General features: G+C 41.1%; 1 protein-coding gene across 2 annotated transcripts in view; it reads left to right on the forward strand.

Moving 5' to 3' along the window:
* LOC147115174 (V-type proton ATPase subunit C 1-A-like) overlaps positions 1-21,803 on the forward strand; it is a 164,951-nt gene that overhangs the window by 137,020 nt on the left and 6,128 nt on the right. The window contains exons 6-11 of one of the 2 annotated variants that reach the window (XM_085993502.1): positions 4,215-4,283; positions 6,151-6,243; positions 6,332-6,425; positions 14,389-14,486; positions 18,529-18,622; positions 19,119-19,192. In XM_085993502.1, coding sequence (XP_085849628.1) covers positions 4,215-4,283; positions 6,151-6,243; positions 6,332-6,425; positions 14,389-14,486; positions 18,529-18,592 — 418 coding nt within the window. In that variant the 3' untranslated portion in view covers positions 18,593-18,622; positions 19,119-19,192. Of the gene's footprint in view, positions 1-4,214; positions 4,284-6,150; positions 6,244-6,331; positions 6,426-14,388; positions 14,487-18,528; positions 18,623-19,118; positions 19,246-21,803 lie in introns of those variants that run through there. The other variant, XM_085993501.1, reaches the window with a different exon arrangement.

Consider the following 21,803-nt stretch of genomic DNA (forward strand, 5'->3'; position numbering starts at 1 on the left):
GAGCAGGAAGGTTATTCAACTGCATAAAACACTAGTTAGGCCTCAGCTAGAGTACAGCATACAGTTCTGGTCACCACATTACAGGAAAGATGTGATTGCACTAGAGATGTTGCAAGGACTGGAGAATTTTAGCTATGAGGAAAGATTGGATAGGCTGGGGTAGTTTTCTTTGGAACAGAGGAGGCTGAGGGGAGACTTGACTGCGGTGTATAAAATTGAGGGGCCGAGATAGAGTGGATAGGAAGGACCTATTTCCCTTAGCAGAGAGGTCAATAACCAGGGGGCGTAGATTAAAAGTAATTCGTAGAAGGATTAGAGGGGAGTTGAGGAGAACCCAGAGGGTGGTGGGGGTCTGGAACTCACTGCCTGAGTGGGTGGTAGAGGCAGAAACCCTCATTGCACTTAAAAAGCACTTGGATATGCACTTGAAGTGCGGTAACTACAAGGCTACGGACCAAGAGCTGGAAAGTGGGATCAGGTTGGATAGCTCTTTCGGCCGGCACAGACACGATGGGCCAAATGGCCCCCTTCTGTGCTGTAAATTTCTCTGATTCTAGGTGTTCAAAATTGAGTAGTTTTGATAGGGTAAATAGGGACAAACATTTTCTACTGGCAGGAGGATCGGTAACGAGAGGACACAGATTTAAGATAATTGGCAAAAAATGCCAGGGGGGCAAGATGAGATTTTTTCACTGAGTTATGATCTGGAAAGCACTGCCTGAAAGGGTGGTGGAATCAGACTCAATAGTAACTTTTAAGAGGGAATTGGACATATGTTTAAAAAGTAAAAATTGCAGGGATATGGGGCAAGAGCAGGGGAATGGGACTAATTGGTAGCTCTTTGAGAGTCGGCACAGAGCTGAAGGGCCTCCTGTGCTGCATGATTCTTTGATGTCCATTCAATTATCCATTATAGTCACTATTATAACAATTAGTGTTGTTTTGTTGACTTCTGGGTAGACCAGAAGTTGAAATCTTGTAACAATACAAACCTCCTGAATATTTTCCAAGTGCTTTTCCTGGAGTTTTATCATTAAATGTCAGAATGTGGTGTTTCTGGTTCCATCCAGTGTTTGAAAGTGGAATTGCAAAAATAACATTAGACTTGCCATTCAACGTTTGATGCTTCATAAGGCAGAGCAATAGTTGAAGGGTACAATTTATAGTTCAGTGCATATATACAGTATATTGATCCCACATTTACTAACCTGAACTTTACCACAAGGTCGAACTATATTGAAGGGAGCTAATAAGTTATTCTTGGGCCTTACAAGTCTGTTACTTCCCTATTATAATTTAGTTTTTTTTCCTGCACCTTTTGAATTCTCATCTCTGTAGCCAAGAATAGTGACTACTGTCTATACTTGCTTGTCCTAAATTGTAATCAGGATTGAATTTTCAGGCACCTAGATATGAACCTGCATGTAGGGGGCAGGCTGTTTGAGTTTTGCATAAGGTAAACATTCCAAAGGTTAACTTCCTATATCTTTAGTCATTATTTCAGATTGGGTAGATTCTCGGTTAAACCAGTTTTGCTGGAGGCTTCTTTCAGGGTCAGTCACAATGAAGGCAGCAATATCTAGCGTGTTCCATCTAATCTTGTGCCATGCCTGGCCCTGAAAATAGGGCATTGTGCAATCCCAACTGCTCTCAAACTATAATTAAGGCAAAATGGCCCTACCTTGGTTTAGAAATTTTAAGATAGTATTATGTGATCTCAAGAAATGGATGAGTGCACTGGATACAGCAAAGGCTATGAGCCCCGACAATATCCTGGTTGTCGTGCTGAAAACTTGTGCTCCAGAACTAGCCGTGCCTCTAGTCAAGCTGTTCAAGTACAGCTACAACACTGGCATCTACCCGACAATGTGGAAAACTGCCCAGGTATGTCCTGTCCACAAAAAACAGGACAAATCCAATCCGGCCAATTACCGCCCCATCAGTCTACTCTCAATTATCAGCAAAGTGATGGAAGGTGTCATCGACAGTGCTATCAAGCAGCACTTCCTCATCAATAACCTGCTCACCGATGCTCAGTTTGGGTTCTGCCAGGACCACTCGGGTCCAGACCTCATTACAGCCTTGGTCCAAACAGGGACAAAAGAGCAGAATTCCAGAGGTGAGATGAGAGTGACTGCCCTTGACATCAAGGCAGCATTTGACCGAGTGTGGCATCAAGGAACCCTAGTAAAATTGAAGTCAGTGGGAATTGGGGAAAACTCTCCACTGGCTGGAGTCATACCTAGCACAAAGGAAGATGGTTGTGGTTGTTGGAGGCCAATCATCTCAGCCCCAGGACATCGCTGCAGGAGTTCCTCAGCAGTGTCCTAGGTCCAACCATCTTCAGCTGTTTCATCAATGACCTTCCCTCCATCATAAGGTCAGAAGTGGGGTTGTTTGCTGATGATTGCACAGTGTTCAGTGCCATTCGCAACTCCACAGATAATGAAGCAGTCTATGCCTGCATGCAGCAAGACCTGGATGACATTCAGGCATGGGCTGATAAGTAGCAAGTAACATACGTGCCAGGCAATGACTATCTCCAACAAGGGAGCGTCTAATCCCGCTCCTTGAATTTTAACGGCATTACCATCGCCGAATCCCCCAACATCAACATCCTGTGGGTCCCCATTGACCAGAAACTTAACTGGACCAGCCACATAAATATTGTGGCTACAAGAGCAGGTCAGAGGCTGGGTATTCTGTGGTGAGTGTCTCCCCTCCTGACTCCCAAAAGCCTTTCCACCATCTACAAGGCACAGGTCAGGAGAGTGATGGAATACTCTCCACTTGCCTGGTTGAGTGCAGCTCCAACAACACTCAAGAAGCTCGACACCATTCAGGACAAAGCAGCCCGCTTGATTGGCACCACATCCACCACCTTAAACATTCACTCCCTCCGCCACCAGTGCACCGTGGCTGCAGTGTGTACCATCTGCAAGATGCACTGCAGTAACTCGCCAAGGCTTCTTTGACAGCACCTCCCAACCCACGACCTCTACCATCTAGAAGAACCACACGGTTGCAGCAGTTCAAGAAGGCGGTTCACCACCACCTTCTCAAGGGCAATTAGGGATGGGCAATAAATGCTGGCCTTGCCAGTGATACCCACATCCCAGGAACGAATAAAAAAAAAGTGGCATTTTTCAAATTTTTGTGATGTTTCACCAATAATGCAGTGCAATGGTAAAACTGCATCTGTTAGTGCATGTTCTCACTCAGGCCAACATCCCCAGCATCGAAGCTTTGACCACGCGCGATCAGCTCCAATGGACGGGCCGCATTGTCCACATGCTCGATAGGAAACTCCCAAAACGAGCGCTCTACTCGGCAAGAGAGCCCCAGGTGGGCAGAGGAAATGCTTCAAGGACACTCTCAAAGCCTCCTTGAAAAAGTGAAACATCCCCACCGACACCTAGGAATCCCTGGCCCAAGACTGCACAAAGTGGAGGAGAAGCATCCGGGAAGGTGCCGAACACCTCGAGTCTCTTCGCCGGGAGCAAGCGGAAGGAGCGCACGTCAACCCAAGCGCCCCTTCAACCACCGTCTGCCCCACCTGTGACAGAGACTGCAGGTCCCGCATTGGACTCATCAGTCACCTGAGAACTCATTTTTAGTCTGGAAGCAAGTCATCCTCAGTTCCGAGGGACTGCTGAAGAAAAAGAAGTGGTGCATGCTCTCGTAAACTAGTACTTGCTAATTTGTTAGAAAAGTGTTTTCCCACCTATTCACGAATGCATCAACAGAAAATTAGAAACTTGTTGCATGAGCACAAGTGCCGTACTCTCATAATTATGCATTTTGGTGTTTATTTTACCGTCATTAAAGTCATCTAGTGTTGATGTCCAGCAATTTTGAATTGGGTACAGGGTGACATGTTGAGTAAGATGCTTTTGTATTTTAGTATAATTTAGAAAATAGTAAAAGCAACCATTTGATTGCAGATTAAAGTAGTTGTGGCGAGCAGGTAATTTTTTTGTTTCAGTGCTTTAGGCCATCACAATTAGAAAATTGGTATCCGCAAGTAGTAATGGACAAATTATAAAGGGATACATTGTGAAGTCTAAATAGTCTTCAGCAATCATCAACTTCATGGCATACATAACTTCATCATATAATTAAAAATGATTACAGTTAAATGACCAATTGGATGTGAAAATATCACCCTGGCCCCTGAACCATTGCATAATTATTCAACCACTTTTTTTCTTTAGAACAAGTTATCTTGAATGGGAGAAAACTTATGAAACTCTGGCGGAGATGGTGGTCCCACGGTCAAGCAAGTAAGGGAGGTCTTTGATCTATTTTCTGTAATCTTTCTATCCAGTATAAGCTGAAAACCTGTGCAATGCATTCTAACCTCTGACTTTTATTTTGGTGTGGAGCAGCTTAATCCAACTATTTAGAAGCAGTGTAGTTATTGGGTCTAAGCTTAATTTAAGGCTGAACTAACTTAACTTTCAGTTAGCGATGATAGAGATTCCTGGTATACTTAAGTTTAGCAGCCTAATAGTGCAGCATTTTAATATGAACATGCTATTCTGTAACATAGGGCACTAAATTAACTGCTATACATGCATACCAACTGAGAGTTTCATGCTGATGGTCAGTATTTGCTGACAACATTCAACACACATTGGACTGGATTCCTCTACCCTCAGTGAGACTCCTTTGAGACTCCTGCGGCTAATGGAAGGGATTCTAGCTGGTGCATGTTGTAGGCAGGAATTATCATCTACTGTATGCAACAGCTGGAACCCTTTCAATTAGCAGCAGGACTCTATAGGAGTGGCGCTGCAGGGACAGGAGGGAGGGAAATGGATGTCAACTGAATGGGAAAGGGAAGGGAGAGGTGGAGGGGAGTAAGAACCTGGGAGTGGAACTTCGGCTGGGGCTAAGAGGGGAGAGGCTCAGCAGTGTTTTGGGAAGGGGAGGAGGCAGAGTGCCGACATGAACTAAGGGGGGGGGGGGAAGAGAGAAAGCATGCCAGGTTCAATGGGAGGGGAGTGGTGAAAGAATACGGAGTTGGAGGGGGGAGAAGAGTCACAGGTTGAATTGGCGGGGGGAGAAGGGGTGGAGGAAGAAAAGAATTGAGGGAGAGGAAAAGGGAGAAGAGTACTATGAACTGGAAGGGTTGGAGGAGGAGAAAGTGCCCCTTTGAAAGCGTGGAGAGTTGGATGGGTACAGTCATGAGTAAATTTACTTAGAATTTATGTGGAAGAGTGACTTTTGAGAAAATGGTGGTATGTTAGTAATTCAGTTTAAAAAATCTTTGTGTGAAACATACAAATACTTACAATTAACCAGAATGCATCATTTTTAATGTCAAATTTTCAAGCGGAGCATGCTCCCGGACCCATTAGCACCAATTTTATATCTTTAGCATTTCCTTCTTCAGCATTTCATGTACTTAAGTTTACTTTCCTCCAACACAAGTGAAGGAATGTTTGGTATACCTACAACCTGTTACAAAGCTTGTGTAACTACCTGTTTTCACATGTTGTAGGCTTATAATCAGGGCTGTTCTTACGATGTCAGCTGTTTTGAAGCTGTTGGTCAGCTTTTGCTAATTTTCTATGTTGCTTATAATTCCTCACATGGTGAAGTTTGGAACTCCGGTGGCCATTCCAAAGGGGAGATGTTGCAGAGGCTGGGTGTTAGCTGACAGGGCGAGAGTTGGACGGGGTATCGTGTCTTGGTGAACTGGGGCAGAAGTTACCTGCCTCATTCTTGCATTCTTTTCCAGTGTTCTCAAAAGAGTGAGGTCCCTTGCTCACCTGTGGTGTACAAGATGGCAAGAGAAGAAGAGGGGAGAAGATGTTGGGCATACTTTTAAATAAATATCTTGTACGTTGGTCAGGCATGCAATATGGATTGAACTGCTCTGCTTTTTAGCATTAAAAAGAACTGATTTATATTTAAAATATATCTGTCACTTGTGCTTAACATGCTGTGAGTGAACATTGGGTGAGACCCAGCCACAACATTGCAAGTTCAGTGCTCAGCCTACATTTAGAGTGGGTACATTTGTGAACAGGATAACAATCTTCTTGTACTTTAAATATCAGGCCTCCGAAATCTAAGCAATGATGTATAACGATTTTAGATGTGCCATTTTTTATGAGAGACTTTTTTTTCCCCTCCTGAAAGGTTGATATGTGATGACAACGATAGTGGCTTGTTCACGGTCACGTTGTTCAGGAAGGCAGTTGATGACTTTCGACTAAAGGCCAGGGAGAACAAGTAAGGATTTCTTTCCAAATAATTTCCTTTAGAGATCTGCATTTCAGAAATGGTTGCACTCAGTTTTCTTTCCTTCCCTTCCATTCAGGTTTATTGTTCGGGATTTCCAGTATAATGAAGAGGAGCTGAAAGCAGATAAAGAAGAAATGACTCGACTTTCAACTGACAAAAAGAAACAGTTTGTATGTATTCAAATCTAAACTGTGATACAAGCCACAGCCTATGCAGCTGTAAAAGTCATGCTCTTCATGTGCAGTGTACTCCCAGAATGAGCATGTAACTGGTCATTCAATACAACTTAGTGCACAATCTGTGCTGTAGGTTGATGACCATTTAGAAACTTAACAAAAAAATATGAAGTGGCATTCTTATTACTTGTACTGGATTGGTTTTGAGCAGTTAGTAATTTAACATCAGGTGAAGAAATTTGAGGATCGTCATGTCTTAATTAAAATTGCCAGGACATTGCTAATCTAATAGGTAGCTACTCTCTAATAAACATTTACAATAGAACCTCACCCTATTCAAGTAATTTCAAAGTAGGCGGACCACACTGTACTAAAGCTCTGGCCTACTGAAACACTAAATTTAACAATGGCCTCCCAGACCTGGTGATTTACCCTCCTGCAGACAATTGTCTAGGTATAGAGGGAGCAGCACCGAGAAGCCCATAAGCCCATGAGTGCGAGTCATCAAAGAGTGCTGTGAGTTTGGGTAAGTGTGAGAGTTCTTTAATTGTTATTTCTCTTTAAATCATTCTTGATAAGATTACTTAAGCAGTTTAAGTAAAGGGGAAAAGTTAAATATTTGGGATTCTGTTGGTTTAAGAACAGTAAAACAAGGTTACACTGCAGTAGGAGTAAATTGGCACAGCAGGCAGTGGAAACCAGCTTTCTAACCAATCAGCAGGGGTGACTCATTTGGCTGTAAACAAACAAACAGTATAAAAAGACCAGTCCAAGTGTGAGTCATCAGAGAGTGCTGTGAGTTTGGGTAAGTGGGGTGTTAGGTGCTCTTTTCAAACTTTAACTCTGTGGGTTGTAGTTAATAAGGCCTTTCTGGTGCAGAGTGACTGTTGGTAAACCATTTAACTGGTGTAACTAGAGGGATTGATTTAATTTAAATCCAATTAATTAAAGGGGATACTAGCATCTAAAATCGGGCAGAGGGTGTCCATAACTAACAATAAAAAATTTAATTAATTACATAGAATGGAGCAGGTGATGTGTTACTGTTGCGCGATGTGGGAACTGGTGAACCCCATTGAGGCTCACAGTGATTACGTCTGTGACAAGTGTCTGCTGCTACAGGAACTCCAGCTCCGTGTTGATGAGCTGGAGTCTGAGCTTCAGACACTGCGACACATCAGGGAGGGGGAGAAGTACCTGGACTCTGTGTATCAGGAGGTGGTCACACCTATGAAGTTAATTAATTCAGATGTAGCCCATGGTCAGGGACAGGACGGTGTGACTACGAGTGAGGCAGGTACGGGGATCCAGGAGGTAGAGCTGGAGGAGCCGCAGCCCTTGCTCTTGACCAACAGGTTTGAGGTTCTTACTCCCTGTGGGGACAGGAGCAGGGACTGCAGGGAGGATGAGCAACCTGGCCACAGCACCGTGGAACGGGGGGCCATTCAAGAGGGGGGAGTAAATAGAAATGTTGTAGTGGTAGGGGATAGTATTAGGGGGATAGATAGAGTTCTTTGCAGCCGAGAGCGAGAGTCCCGAAGGCTGTGTTGCCTACTCGGTGCCAGGGTTAAGGACATCTCCTCTGGGCTGGAAAGAAACTTGCAGTGGGAGGGGGTGGATCCAGTTGTCGTGGTCCATGTTGGTGCAAACGACGTAGATAGGACTAGGAAGCCGGTTCTGTTAAAGGAGTATGAGCAGCTAGGGTCAAATTAAAAAACAGAACCTCAAGGGTAATAATCTCTGGATTATTACCTGAGCCACGAGCGAATTTGGCTAGGACAAATAAAATTTGAGAGTTAAATGCGTGGCTCAAAGACTGGTGTGGGAGAAATGGGCTTTGCTTCCTGGGACACTGGCACCAGTACTGGGGCAGGAGGGAGCTGTTCCGTTGGGATGGGCTTCACTTGGCCAGTGCTGGGGCTAGAGTCCTGGCGGATCATATAACTAGGGCTGTAGAGAGGGCTTTAAACTAACTGGGGGGGGGGGGGGGGAAGGTTCCTAGAGAGCAAATAATAAAAATGACAACAGAGAAGGTCATAGACTTAGGTAGCAGTGGGGAAATTAAAAACCAGAGCGTGTCAGGAAGGGGCAGAAGGTATGGAGTAAAAGGTAAAGTAATAAAAAGGGCAAAAGCAGGAACTAAGTGTCACAAAACATATTTGAAAGTTCTCTATCTGAATGCACGTAGCATTCGTAACAAAATAGACGAGTTAATGGCACAAATAACTACATATGGGTATGATCTTGTGGCCATTACAGAAACATGGCTGCAGGGTGACAATGCCTGGGAATTAAATGTACCAGGTTATTTAACGATCAAGAAGGACAGGCAGGAAGGAAGGGGAGGTGGGGTGGCTATGTTAATAAAGGAAGGAATCACTAATACAGAGAAATGATATTGGGTCAAAAGATCAGGATAATGAAACAGTTTGGGTGGAGGTAAGGAATAATAAGGGGAAAAAAACACTAGTGGGCGTAGTCTATAGGCCTCCGAACAGTTGCAACTCTGTGGGACGGAGTATCAATCAGGAAATAGTTGAGGCTTGTGATAAGGGAACATCTATAATTATGGGGGATTTTAACTATCATATTAATTGGACAAATCAAATTGGGCAGGGCTGCCTTGAGGATGAGTTCATTGAGTGTATTAGGGATGGGTTTCTTGAGCAGTATGTAACTGAACCGACCAGGGGGCAAGCAACCTTAGATCTGGTCCTGTGTAACGAGACAGGATTAATAAAAAATGTCCTAGTAAAGGATCCCCTTGGAATGAGTGACCATAACATGGTTGAATTCCATATTCAATTAGAGGGTGAGAAGGTTGGATCTCAAACAAGCGTGCTAAGCTTGAATAAAGGAGACTATGAAGGTATGAGAGCGGAATTGAGTAGAGTGGATTGGGAAAATAGATTAAAGGGTAAGACGATACATGATCAGTGGTGTACATTTAAGGAGTTATTTTACAACTTCCAAAAAATATATATTCCACTGAGAAGAAAAGGGTGTAAAAGAAAAGACAGCCATCCGTGGCTAAGTAAAGAAATTAAGGCTAGTATTCGACTAAAAACAAGGGCATATAAGGTAGGCAAATCTAGTGGGAGGATAGAGGATTGGGAAAACTTTAAAAGACAGCAAAAAATAACAAAAAGATTGATTAAGAAAGGGAAGATAGATTATGAAAGTAAATGAGCAAAAAATATAAAAACAGATAGAGTTTTTATAGTTATATAAAAAGAAAAAGGGTGGCTAAAGTAAATGTTGGTCCCTTAGAGGATGAGACCGGGAAATTAATGGTGGGAAATATGGAGATGGCAAAAACACTGAATGAATATTTTGTATCAGTCTTTACAGTAGAAGGCACTAAGAATATCCCAACACTGGACAAACAGGGGGCTAAAGGGGGGGAGGAGCTAAACACGATCAAAATCACTAAGGAAGTGGTACTCGGTAAAATAATGGGACTCAAGGCGGATAAATCACCTGGACCTGATGGCTTACATCCTAGGGTCTTGAGGGAAGTGGCGGTAGGGGTTGTGGATGCATTGATAATTTTCCAAAACTCCCTGGACTCAGCAAAGGTCCCGGCAGACTGGAAAACTGCTAATGTAACACCCTTATTTAAAAAGGGCAGTAGACAGAAGGCTGGAAACTATAGACCGGTTAGCCTAACATCTGTGGTAGGTAAAATTTTGGAGTCCATTATTAAGGAGACAGTAACAGGACATTTGGATAATCATAATTTAATAGGACAAAGTCAGCATGGTTTTATGAAGGGGAAGTCATGTTTGACAAATTTGCTGGAGTTCTTTGAGGAAGTAACATATAGGGTGGATAAAGGGGAACCAGTGGACGTAGTGTATTTAGACTTCCAAAAGGCATTTGACAAGGTGCCACACAAAAGATTATTGCTTAAGATAAAAAAAATCACGGGATTGGGGGTAATATTCTGGCATGGATAGAGGATTGGCTATCTAACAGAAGGCAGAGAGTTGGGATAAATGGTTCGTTCTCAGACTGGCAATCAGTAACTAGTGGTGTTCCGCAGGGGTCAGTGCTGGGTCCCCAACTCTTTACAATCTATATTAACGATTTGGAGGAAGGGACCGAGTGTAACATATCAAAGTTTGCAGATGATACTAAGATGGGAGGGAAAGTAGTGAGTGAGGAGGACATAAAAAACCTGCAAGGGGACATAGACAGGCTAAGTAAGTGGGCAGAGATTTGGCAGATGGAATACAATACTGGAAAGTGTGAGGTTATGCACTTTGGCAGGAAAAATCGTAGAGCAAGTTATTATCTTAATGGCAAGAAACTGGAAAGTACTGAAGTACAAAGGGATCTGGGGGTCCTGGTGCACGAAACTCAAAAGGTTAGTATGCAGGTGCAGCAAGTGATTAAGAAGGCCAATGGAATGTTGGCTTTCATTGCTAGGGGGATAGAATATAAAAATAGGGAGGTATTGCTTCAGTTGTACAAGGTATTGGTGAGACCGCACCTGGAATACTGCGTACAGTTTTGGTGTCCATACTTAAGAAAGGACATACTTGCTCTCGAGTCAGTACAAAGAAGGTTCACTCGGTTAATCCCGGGGATGAGGGGATGGACATATGAGGAGAGGTTGAGTAGATTGGGACTCTACTCATTGGAGTTCAGAAGAATGAGAGGCGATCTTATTGAGACATATAAGATTGTGAAGGGGTTGGATCGGGTGGATGCGGGGAGGATGTTCCCGATGATGGGTGAAACTAGAACTAGGGGGCATAGTCTTAGAATAAGGGGCTGCTCTTTCAAAACTGAGATGAGGAGGAACTACTTCACTCAGAGGGTGGTAGGTCCATGGAATATGCTGCCCCAAAAAGCTGTCGAAGCTACATCATTACATAAATTTAAAACAGAAATAGACAGTTTCCTAGAAGTAAAGGGAATTAAGGGTTACGGGGAACGGGCAGGAATTTGGACATGAGTCTAGGTTCGGATCGGACATGGCCCTGTGGGTAGCGGAGCGGGCCCAGGGACCGTGTAGCCTGATCCTGCTCCTATTTCGTGTGTCTAATTCTGTTAGATTCAGGAGATGGTTCAGTGATAGATTGGCGGTTAGGATCAGATCAGCCATGATCTTATTGAATGGCGGAGCAGGCTCGAGGGGCCGATTGGCCTACTCCTGCTCCTATTTCTTATGTTCTTATGTTCTTATAAGTCAAATCATGGAACACAACCGCATCACCAGAGTAACAAACGTTGCGGCAAATATGAAGTGTTGCTTGCAGGAGGGATGCCATGGGTGCTGTTTTTATTTCTCTCTAGATTAAGTGTGTTTTTCGTATTGCATCCTTCAAGCAAGTGGAATGTTTGATTTCTGGGGGTTTTGGTGGAATGACTTCATACTGGCCAGCATTTAACCGTCAACCAACATCATCAAAAACAGAAAAACTGGCCATTAATCACATTGCTGTTTGTGGGACCTTGCTGTGCGCAAATTGTTGTCGTGTTTGCCTACAAAACAACAGTGACTACAATTAAAAAGTAATTAATTGGCTGTAATGCACTTTGAAATGTCTTTATGACATCAAAGTTGCTATATACATACAAGTTTTTGTTTTTTCTTGGAAATAACAATTTTAATGATTTCAGTAATGAAAGAAATCACCTGCAAAGTAGCTTGACTCCATGAACACCGCTTAGATTTTTTAAAGAATTCCATAAACAAATTTAGAACATATACTTGAAAGATCAACTGCAACGACTTGGAGCAGCCCATTTGTAGGTTTATGGGTATCCAGTTATATTTTGTTTAATTGTTATTTTTAGGTTTGCATATTGGTGATTGTTGGTTGCTGCTCTTTCTAGGGAATGGAACTTGTTTTTTATTGGTTCACATTTAGTGGGGTATTTGAGGTAATCAATATGATTAACTGAACAAGTATTAGTTATGTGGGATTGTCACTTTTTTGGGTTAATTTTAAATAAAAGAATATGTTTTTTAAGTGGCTGGTTGATGTAAGGTGTTAGGACTAATTGGATATTTAAATTAATTGATTTCATATTAAAATAGGTGCAAAGTAACATGACAATAGCTTGCAACCTAGTGGAGTACAGGCAAAGTCCACCGCAGAGCTGCTTAATGTGTGACTTGATGAACTGGTTGACTGACAAATTCTTGCATCTTAAAAGGATTCAAGAGAGAAATTCAATGAAATAAAATTTTAGTATTGTAAATTCCAATTCACCAAAATGTTGACGGATGTCAACCAGCATAGTTTCCCCAAATCTCTCTCTCTCGTTTTGGTTCTTTGTGCCTTTCAACTGCATGTGATGTGGTCTGTATTATTGCTATCCAGTACATCACAACATTAAATAATTATAACCTGAAAAAAAAAAGCAACAATGAAATGTAAAAGGTCTGTATTACTAGTAGAAGGCACAGAAGTTTGAATGTCATTACATCAAATTCCACTTGTATTTCCTCATTTCTCCCCTGGTTTTCTCTTCCCTCCCCCACCCCACCCCATTTTTTTCTACCTCAAGAAAACTAAAGTTGCCAGGAATTAAAAAAAAGCAACATAGCCCAGGAACCATAGGAATGATGTATATTGCCCTGTTTGTATTTCTCACAATTAGAAAACAACGGCCACATCTTCCTTTTGAGCTGCAAGTGTTGCATGTTAGCATGGCACCATTAGTTTTTGCTGATCAGTTCAGCTTTCCCCAGATGGTTCCATTGCTGCAATAATTTAAATTAAATGTTAAAGGGAAGCAAATGAGGACAAATGGTTTGGACACTTGCCCACAAATCCTTTCTTGATAAGGTTCAGTTGATTATTAATTGCATTTATTAGCAGCGGCAGGCTGTGGTGAGGCAAACATGAACTCGGAGGGGCAGAAGTGCGATCCGGGCCCTGAGAGCATTTAGGCTTGGAAATGTGCGAGAAAGCAGCCACAGTGAGGAAGCAGTGACTGGTGCAGAATGTGAGTAGCTATGGCAGACAGACAATGGAGGGTGGGAGAGATGGACAGCGATAGCCTCGTCAGCTGAAGACAGCGGGGAGCAGAATGAAGCTCTGCAAGGGAGGCTTGCTAATTATATTGCATTTGGGAGCTAGGGAATATATTCATTTCGTGTGGAATATATGTATTTCTAGAACTTGGGAATATGTATATTCATATAAAAATGTAAAGTAAAACACATTTGCAAAGAGTAGCCTAGGGGCACCAGTTGCAGGTGATGAAGCCAGCCAGAAGCAGGCATCCAATTAAACTTCAAATTTTAGAGGGGAGGCAGGAGGCTGAAATGTGGCAAGATCTTAAAAAAAAATAGAGAAAATATTGCAATTAAAATTGCAAGTATTGAGATACCACCTAGAGGCATGACAGAAATGGTGAGGAATGATGAGTGCACGGTGTATGTACAGAATTTAATATGGATAGATTGAGTTAAATGGGTGCTTCATTTTTGGTTGAGGGAAAATGATAAAAAATACCCGATGATCATCAGCACCATGCCTCGCCACAACCATGTGCTGTGCTGCAGTCCCTGTCTTACAATTTTAAACGTTTATATGAAAACTGCTGTTGCAAATGACCTTTGACATAATGTTTGCTTGCAATAGGCATTTTGTACTCAAGAAGGCTAAAACATGTACAAGTAATGAGAGTATAAAATAAAAGCAAATTATCCAATTTGGGTGGTAAATCTGTTAATGCAGCACTTGAATAAATTAAAATAGAGGATTCCTTCATATTTTGCAATATTACTTTTATAAGAAACAGTAAATACAGGTAACCAAGTGCACAGATTTTGTTTTATACATCCTAGTTGAAAAATAAATATCAACAGTTTTGTAAATGATTATCATAAAGCTTGAAGCTAAACAAGTGATATTGTGGAAAAAGATACAGAAGACTAACAGCATTGCAATAAACTAGTCTTTGCTTAAAGTGCTAAACTGTTTGTTTACAGGGTCCCTTGGTGCGATGGTTGAAAGTTAACTTCAGTGAAGCTTTCATTGCATGGATTCATGTGAAAGCATTACGGGTTTTTGTAGAGTCTGTTCTAAGGTATGGTTGATTAGTAACTTCACTAATTTGAAATTTCTCACGATGCAATTGCAAATGCTATCTCACAATCTCCTTTTTAAGCTTTTCTTTAGTTTCAACGCTTACTTTTATCATCAATTTAATTTATAATCATTGCATAATAGTTCCACTAAATTAGTACAGTATAATGTTTGAGGTTGGTTATTTGACTATTGGTCAGAAGCCTCTTCTTCGAATGTACTTGACATCTCACTCAAGGTAAATCACCTCTCCAGAAATCCAACTTTGGAGATGAAATTGTTTGATCTTCCAACTTTTGCACTATTTAAGGTAATCTCTGGTTGGTGATCAGCTTTTGTTTTTCTATTTCTTTCACTTTCGATTTGAGTTGGATTATGCTTGCTGTATCATATCTGAAAATAAGTATCTCTCTTTGGTTTGAATTATATTTTTATAACTATCTCAGCCACACTGATGAATGACATTGCTATACAAATGAAGTATGAGATAAGGAGAGGTGGTACCTTTGTTAAATGATGTTTCAAGCTGGTAATTCAGAATTACAAGTAATGACTGACTTCAGCCACAAACTATCTTGTACTGAATAAAACATTTAATTGGATATTGGTTTATATGCAAAATCCACTCTGTTCTGAGGAAGGGTTCAAACCTGAAACATCAACTGACTTGTTTGCTGAATGATTCTGTCTGACCTGCTGAGTGTCTCCAGCATTGTTTTAAATTTCCAACATCGGCAGTATTTTGCTTTTTGATAGATGGTGTGTTTCCACCCCAAGTATTTCAAGCAAAGATGGATTGTGGGAAATGTGTTTAACTAAAATGTAAATTCTCAGAATTTCCACTAACTTGAATTGTGATTTTAAAGAATGAAGGAAATATGAACATAAACTATATAATTGCCCAGCCATGTCTAATTCACAAGATATTCATTCACAACTGGTTCTTTTGCAATTTTTGAAAAAGTTTAAAATTGTTTATGGTGCAGTTTAAATCATGCATCGAGTGGTAAGACCCATCTCCACTATTGACAACCATGCAGGGTAGGTTTTCTCCCCTCAATTGTAGTCTCAGTTCACATGAAACTTGAGCAGATCTTTAGAAGAAGGTGTTGGGCAAGAAGCTTCAATGATTCTTGCCCAACACCACCTTCTAAAGATCTGCTGAAGTTTATTGCTTCATTGATTATTGCCCTTCATCTGGGTAGAAACACGCAGGCTTTCAAATCATGGGGCTGCCTTTTCTCATTTTACGTTTATATAAAAAAAAAACAACATCAAGAATGAACTGAATGCTGCATAGAATATGTTTTTAGAAATAGAGAAATGTTGAGTACTGTACATTGGGCTGCTAAACTTACACCAAATTTATCACCGTTATCCAGAACTTTGCACCAGTGTTGGAGACAGAATCAAGTATAGTTAGTCAAAGAAAGACTCCATATTCAGAGCTAGCACAGAAAAAAAAATTCTCTGCTGCTTTTATGCCAGTTCAGGTCATCTTCAAGGGTGTGACCTTGAAATTGAGCTCCATATCAGGCACTGGTATGAGCCAGCTGAAGCAGATTACACGACTGTTGGTGCTTCTTTCCTTGGTAGTATGCACATCTATGTTGTTGGAGGCCCAGCAGGCCAATCTGTTCAGACACAGCTACAACAATATTTATGGAGTTGGGTCAATTCTTGAATCTGGGGACCATTCTACAAAATGTGTGTTCACAGCCTTTCCCGAGTGATGAAATCTTTTCAAGTTAAATCACCCAGGTCTCAATTGCGCACACCCCTTCTAATAACGGGGCCACCAACATTCGAGGGCTCTTGGTCAGGTTACAGGTTGGGAGTAATTTGTGTTGTATTTTTCTTGAATTTAGGTCCAAAAATCAGATGATAGCAACCTTGAGCAAATAAATGATTTTCTGGGTGAATGTTTATAATCACAACTTCAGGTTTAAAAAGGAAAACCAAATTGCAAACCAAATGCTTCCTTCCTTTTCAATCTTTCTTGGTGATCAATTAGTTCGTCCAACTTTTTATCTTTGGTTTACAGCACATATTTCTTTCCCTCCCATGAAATGTTTAGGGTTTCATTGAGTTACTTGCTGAAATCTGTTAATGCTTATAGTGGTCAGAAAGAACTGCAGATGAGCACCCATTTAAAGTTCCATGAAAGAGAACTTAAGTGCAGAACTCTCAAAAGGACATGTGTCTTTACAGTTTGTTCCCCTTGATAAGCTGTTGATCCACGATGTATACTTTTGGTGGGGGAAAAAGTCTTTGTTTTCAGCTCTTTTTAAAAAAAAATTTGAAATCTGAAAATGATGGCTGCCCATCGGCCGAAAGACATTTACGTTTGATTGAGGCTGGCATGGTGATGCTGTGGTATTGCTAGGATATTATACTGGTTTAGTCTGCAGATGATGGAAATATAGCTGTATGGAAAAAGAAACATTGATTTGATTTGACACAACAGTAAGTATGGAATTGTAGAATAAGAGGCTTGAAATCTCTTCAGTTTGATTATAATATACTCAATGGACACTTCTTTACAAACATGAAGAAAAAACCTATTTCAGCACCCTCAATTTGGCAAGAATATACGTTAGAAGGATGGTACAGCAGCTTAGCGTGTGGTTTATAGGATCATCAGACCCCAATTACCGTGTTTCAACCCTTAAGACCATGCCAGCTATCTCTATTTTTGCATAATGTTTTTTCTGTTAAATTCTATGTCTTGCATTACTGCTGTAATTAACTTTGTATTATATCATTGGGAGGGGAATGAAAATGGTAGTTTTCCCGTGGCATAGAAAGGACTAGCTTTACTGAGAAACACCTCCTTTACCAGGATAGTCCTGTAAATTTATCTCTCATAGTTTAAAGTGTGTGATTGACTTACAGAATCAGATGTACTTTTATCCAAAGTACAATGAATAAGAGTATATGTGAAATGTCTAATACAGAAGCTAGGTCTGAAGAATACAAGCACCTTCCACTCATTCCTTCATAATTGAGCTTGTCATGAAAGCAATGTATTCCAATTATGCAGAAGTACAGGAGGGGGAGAAAAGTCTGTGGAGAATATTTTTGTTTAAAGTATTCCTTCAAACTGTCTGTTTGAAAATATATATATACTGATGAAAATATGACTTGACATTTATTTTAAATGTCAAAACGGAGACTTGCCACGCTAGATCTCCTTGCATCTCGGCTGTCCTGGTGACTTCTCTGGATCAACTCCCTGCGCCCCTCAGTAGCTTCATTGATTGTGATGGGGCTGTTGCTTCAGGCTGATCTGAAGCGACTCCAATTCAGGAAAACCTGCTACCAGCTGGGGGCGCTGCATACTCTGGAATAAATCAAAAGCCCAGTCATCCAAAGTTGCTTCCTTTGCTGTAGATTAGCAGAGAGCGGGAACACGATCATTTTGACTAGAGAAGCTGTGTGTGTGCTGAGAGGCAGTTGAGAAATAATTTGTGGAACCAAAATGTGGTCCCCAAGCATGGAGGGGAAAAATATAAATAAACCAAGCATGGGGGGGAAAAATATAAATAAACTAGTCAATCTCCTGTGCAGTTGCACATGGCGAGGAAAGATCAGTCTAATGTTAATGTTTATTTCACTATTCCAAAAGAATGTGATGAAAGCACTCCTCAAATCAGTGCGTGACGGAGCCTGCTACTGAAGGGATGTGCACACAGAGCAACTGAACAAATAGCAGAATTTTAATTACTGTGAAATATCATTTGATGTGCACTGCAAGCAGCCAGCAGCTGCAACGGCAACTGGCAGTTTATTGGTAGTGTGAAAAATTTGGGGAAATGACCCCAGTGAAAACCGGATAAAATCTCTTTACGGTCTCATCTGATACTTGGAGCATTTGCAGTTGAAGGACTGCCATTTATTTATCAGTAGAATTAAAATAATATCGGGAAAATCTTAAATATGAGACACTAAAATATTAATTCTAAGCAGAATAAAGTTTATAAACATATTTAAACTATTTACAGGCTATTGGTTGTGATGAAATACCTTTAACTTTGTTACAGTGAGGCAAGAAGCTCAGGCAGGCTCAGGGCAATGAACAGAGGTAGTAGAGTGAAAGAAGGGTAGCAGCGTCACCTAGTGTAGCAGGACTGAAAGGTAAGTATATTAAAGGAGGCGTTTCATCATACCCATTTAAAAATAATGTATATCAGTGTTACTACATTGCCACAAGTTGTGACAAAATCATGACACAGGAAGTTAAAAGTGTGACACATAGTACGTGCAGTTGTAAGAAATTTTGTATTATAATGGGGTACATAGGGTTCCTATATTGCATTGGAATTTTTTTAATAGGGAGTGGACTGCTATGTTGTACGTGGAAAACTTAAATTAGTTTCTCCCAAAGAATTACTTTGTGCTAAGCTTCAATAAAGTTTTCTTCAGTTTTTCATCTGTGTAGAAATTTTTGAAAAGAATTATATTTGAAACTTCAAGAAAGGGTTGGTTAAAATTCAGTTTAACGTGAAAGTTATAAAGCATCTCTACATGTGTTTGGCACCGTATTTTACACATGAAAAGACCAGGAAATACTGCTAATATCTTGGCATCATTCTTTGTCACTTTGTAATTTTGCCTTGCCTCTTGTATTCAGATATGGTTTGCCAGTAAACTTCCAGGCAATGCTGTTACAACCCAACAAAAAGATGTTGAAGAAGCTTCGAGAAATTCTTAATGATCTATACAAACACCTGGACAGCAGTGCAGCTGCCATCATTGATGTAGGTATCTGCATGGCAAAATTTGATTTTCTGTCGATGGATGCTACCAATAAAGCAGAACAATTAGTTTTTCTAATTATAAACAAAAACAGAAAATGCTGGAAATACTCAGCAGTTCAGACAGCATCTGTGGAGAGAGAAACCATTAACGTTTCAGATCAATGACCTTTCATCAGAATTGGAAAAAGTTAGAGCTGTATCAGATTTTAAGCAAGTTGATTGGAGTATAAAAGCAGGGAAGTCCTGCTACAACTGTACAGGGTATTGGTGAGACCACATCTTGAGTACTGCGTACAGTTTTGGTCTCTTTATTTAAGGAAGGATATACTTGCATTAGAGGCTGTTCAGAGACGATTCACTAGGTTAATGCCAGAGATGAGGGGTTGACTCATGAGGAAGGATTGAGCAGGCTGGGCCTATACTCATTGGAATTTAGAAGAATGAGAGGTGATCTCATTGAAACACATAAGATACTGAGGGGGCTTGACAGGGTAGATGCAGAGAGGATGTTTCCCCTCGGGGGGAATCGAGAACTCGGGGGGCATAGTTTCAGAATAAAGTCACCGTTTTAGAACTGAGATGAGGAGGAATTTCTTCCTTGAAGGTCGTAAATCTGTGGAATTCTCTGCCCCAGAGAGCTGTGGAGGCTGGGTCATTAAATACATGTAAAGTGGAGATAGACAAATTTTTGCAAGATAAGGGAATGAAGGGTTATGGGGAGCAGGCAGGGAAGTGGCTTTGAGCCCAAGATCAGCCATGATCTTATTGAATGGCGGAGCAGGCTCAAGGGGCCAAGTGGCCAATTCCTGCTCGTATTTCTTATGTTCTTATGTACAGAGGCAGGGAAAGGTGGGAGGGGAAGAAATAACAAAAGGGAAGGTCTGTGATAGGGTGGAGGGCAGAAAACATTAAATGACAAAAGGATGATGGCGCAAGGCAAAATAGGGTGAAAAAATGGGACCAATGGTTATGATCTGAAATTGTTACAGTCTAATGATTCTGCTATTCCCATTTACACCTCCTCTAGACCCATCTTTTGTTTCTTTATTTGTCCCATTGCCCTTCCCTTGTGCCTTGCACTATCATCCCTTTTGCCATTTAATCTCTCCTGCCTTCCACCCTATCACAGACCTTCCCTTTTGTTATTTCCTCCCCTTTCTCTGCCTGTGTACTTGCTTAATACCTGTTACATCTCTAACTTTGCCCAGTTCTGATGAAAGGTCATCGACCTGAAACGTTAACTCTGTTTCTCTCTCCACAGATGCTGTCTGACCTGCTGAGTATTTCCAGCATTTTCTGTTTTTATTTCAGATTTCCAGCATCTGCAGTATTTTGCTTTTGTAATTCAAATAGTCTAACCACATGGGTGCATTTTAGTGTCTCCATTATTTTAAATGTCTCAATCAAATCTCCCCGAAGTCTATGCTTTTCTAGAGTAAAAAAGAAACCCAGCTCTTTAAACCTATTGTGATAACTAAAGGCTTTTAAAGTAGGTTTCAATTTAGTGGCCCTCCTCTGAACCTTTCTAAGGGCCTATAATTCACCAAAAACTGAATGCAGTATTGTACATGAGGCCTAACCAAGGTCTTGTACCATGATAGTCATATAATGGTGTAACCTGGAGGTCCCAACAATGACCCCTAGCTGGATTCCATGATCTCATATTGCGTCAGAATACAGTTTTCATGGAAATTCAGTCTATTTCCTGTTCCTTGTAACATCAAGAATAATAATGGGCCCTGCCTCACTTTACAAGTCAGTATTTGCTGAACTGACCGGCACTGACTTTAGGAAAAAAGTGTTCTCCGCCCCTTTGGCTTCCAAATTCAAAATTAAGAGAAATGCATTTTTCCCCCAGAGGGGGAGAAAAAAATCCACCAGCTTAATCTCTCGGCCTTTCCAACTCTCTGCCAAGGACTTGCTCACTGAGCCAACAATTGTACTATCATCGCCTCCACCCTTCCCTCCTTGATGTGGGGATCGTGGCAACAAATGGAAGCCATTCTAACATCACATCCAATTCCTCTCGGGAATTTTCTAACCAATCTCATTGTCTGAAACTGATGAGAGATTTCTGTTAACTATTTTGTTTGGTCCGACCTAATGAAATGTAATCCATATACTAGTTAGGTTAATTTTGGTCCACAAGGGGTGAACTCCTAACAGCAGCAACATGATATAAAGCAACCTAAAAATTCTCCTGGACCCTCCCCCCTCCTTCGCTCCCTTTTCGCTCCCTCCTGCCCAACCCCCAAGTTTAGACTTCTGTATTACTGAAAAACAGCACAAGGAGTTGGTGCAGGGAGGTGCAATTTGTGATTTCAGTTTTAGCAATCTCTTTGAAAGTTCCCTTCAAAGATGTAGACATGTTCCCTTTTAATCTCTCTCTCCTCTCTCTCCTGCACACACCACCATCTTTTAGGGGAGAATGGTGTAGGCTGAATACATCTCTATCTTTACTGACACAATTTGGGCATAGAATAAAGTTTTGTTATTTCTTTATCTCCCTTCTTCCCCCTACCAGAAAGTGGAATGTTCCAGTATTACAAGGTACCCAT

The sequence above is a fragment of the Somniosus microcephalus genome, chromosome 7 (genome assembly GCF_052327205.1).
Source record: "Somniosus microcephalus isolate GS21.2 chromosome 7, FLI_Smic_1.0, whole genome shotgun sequence".
Classification (NCBI taxonomy): Eukaryota; Metazoa; Chordata; class Chondrichthyes; order Squaliformes; family Somniosidae; genus Somniosus; species Somniosus microcephalus.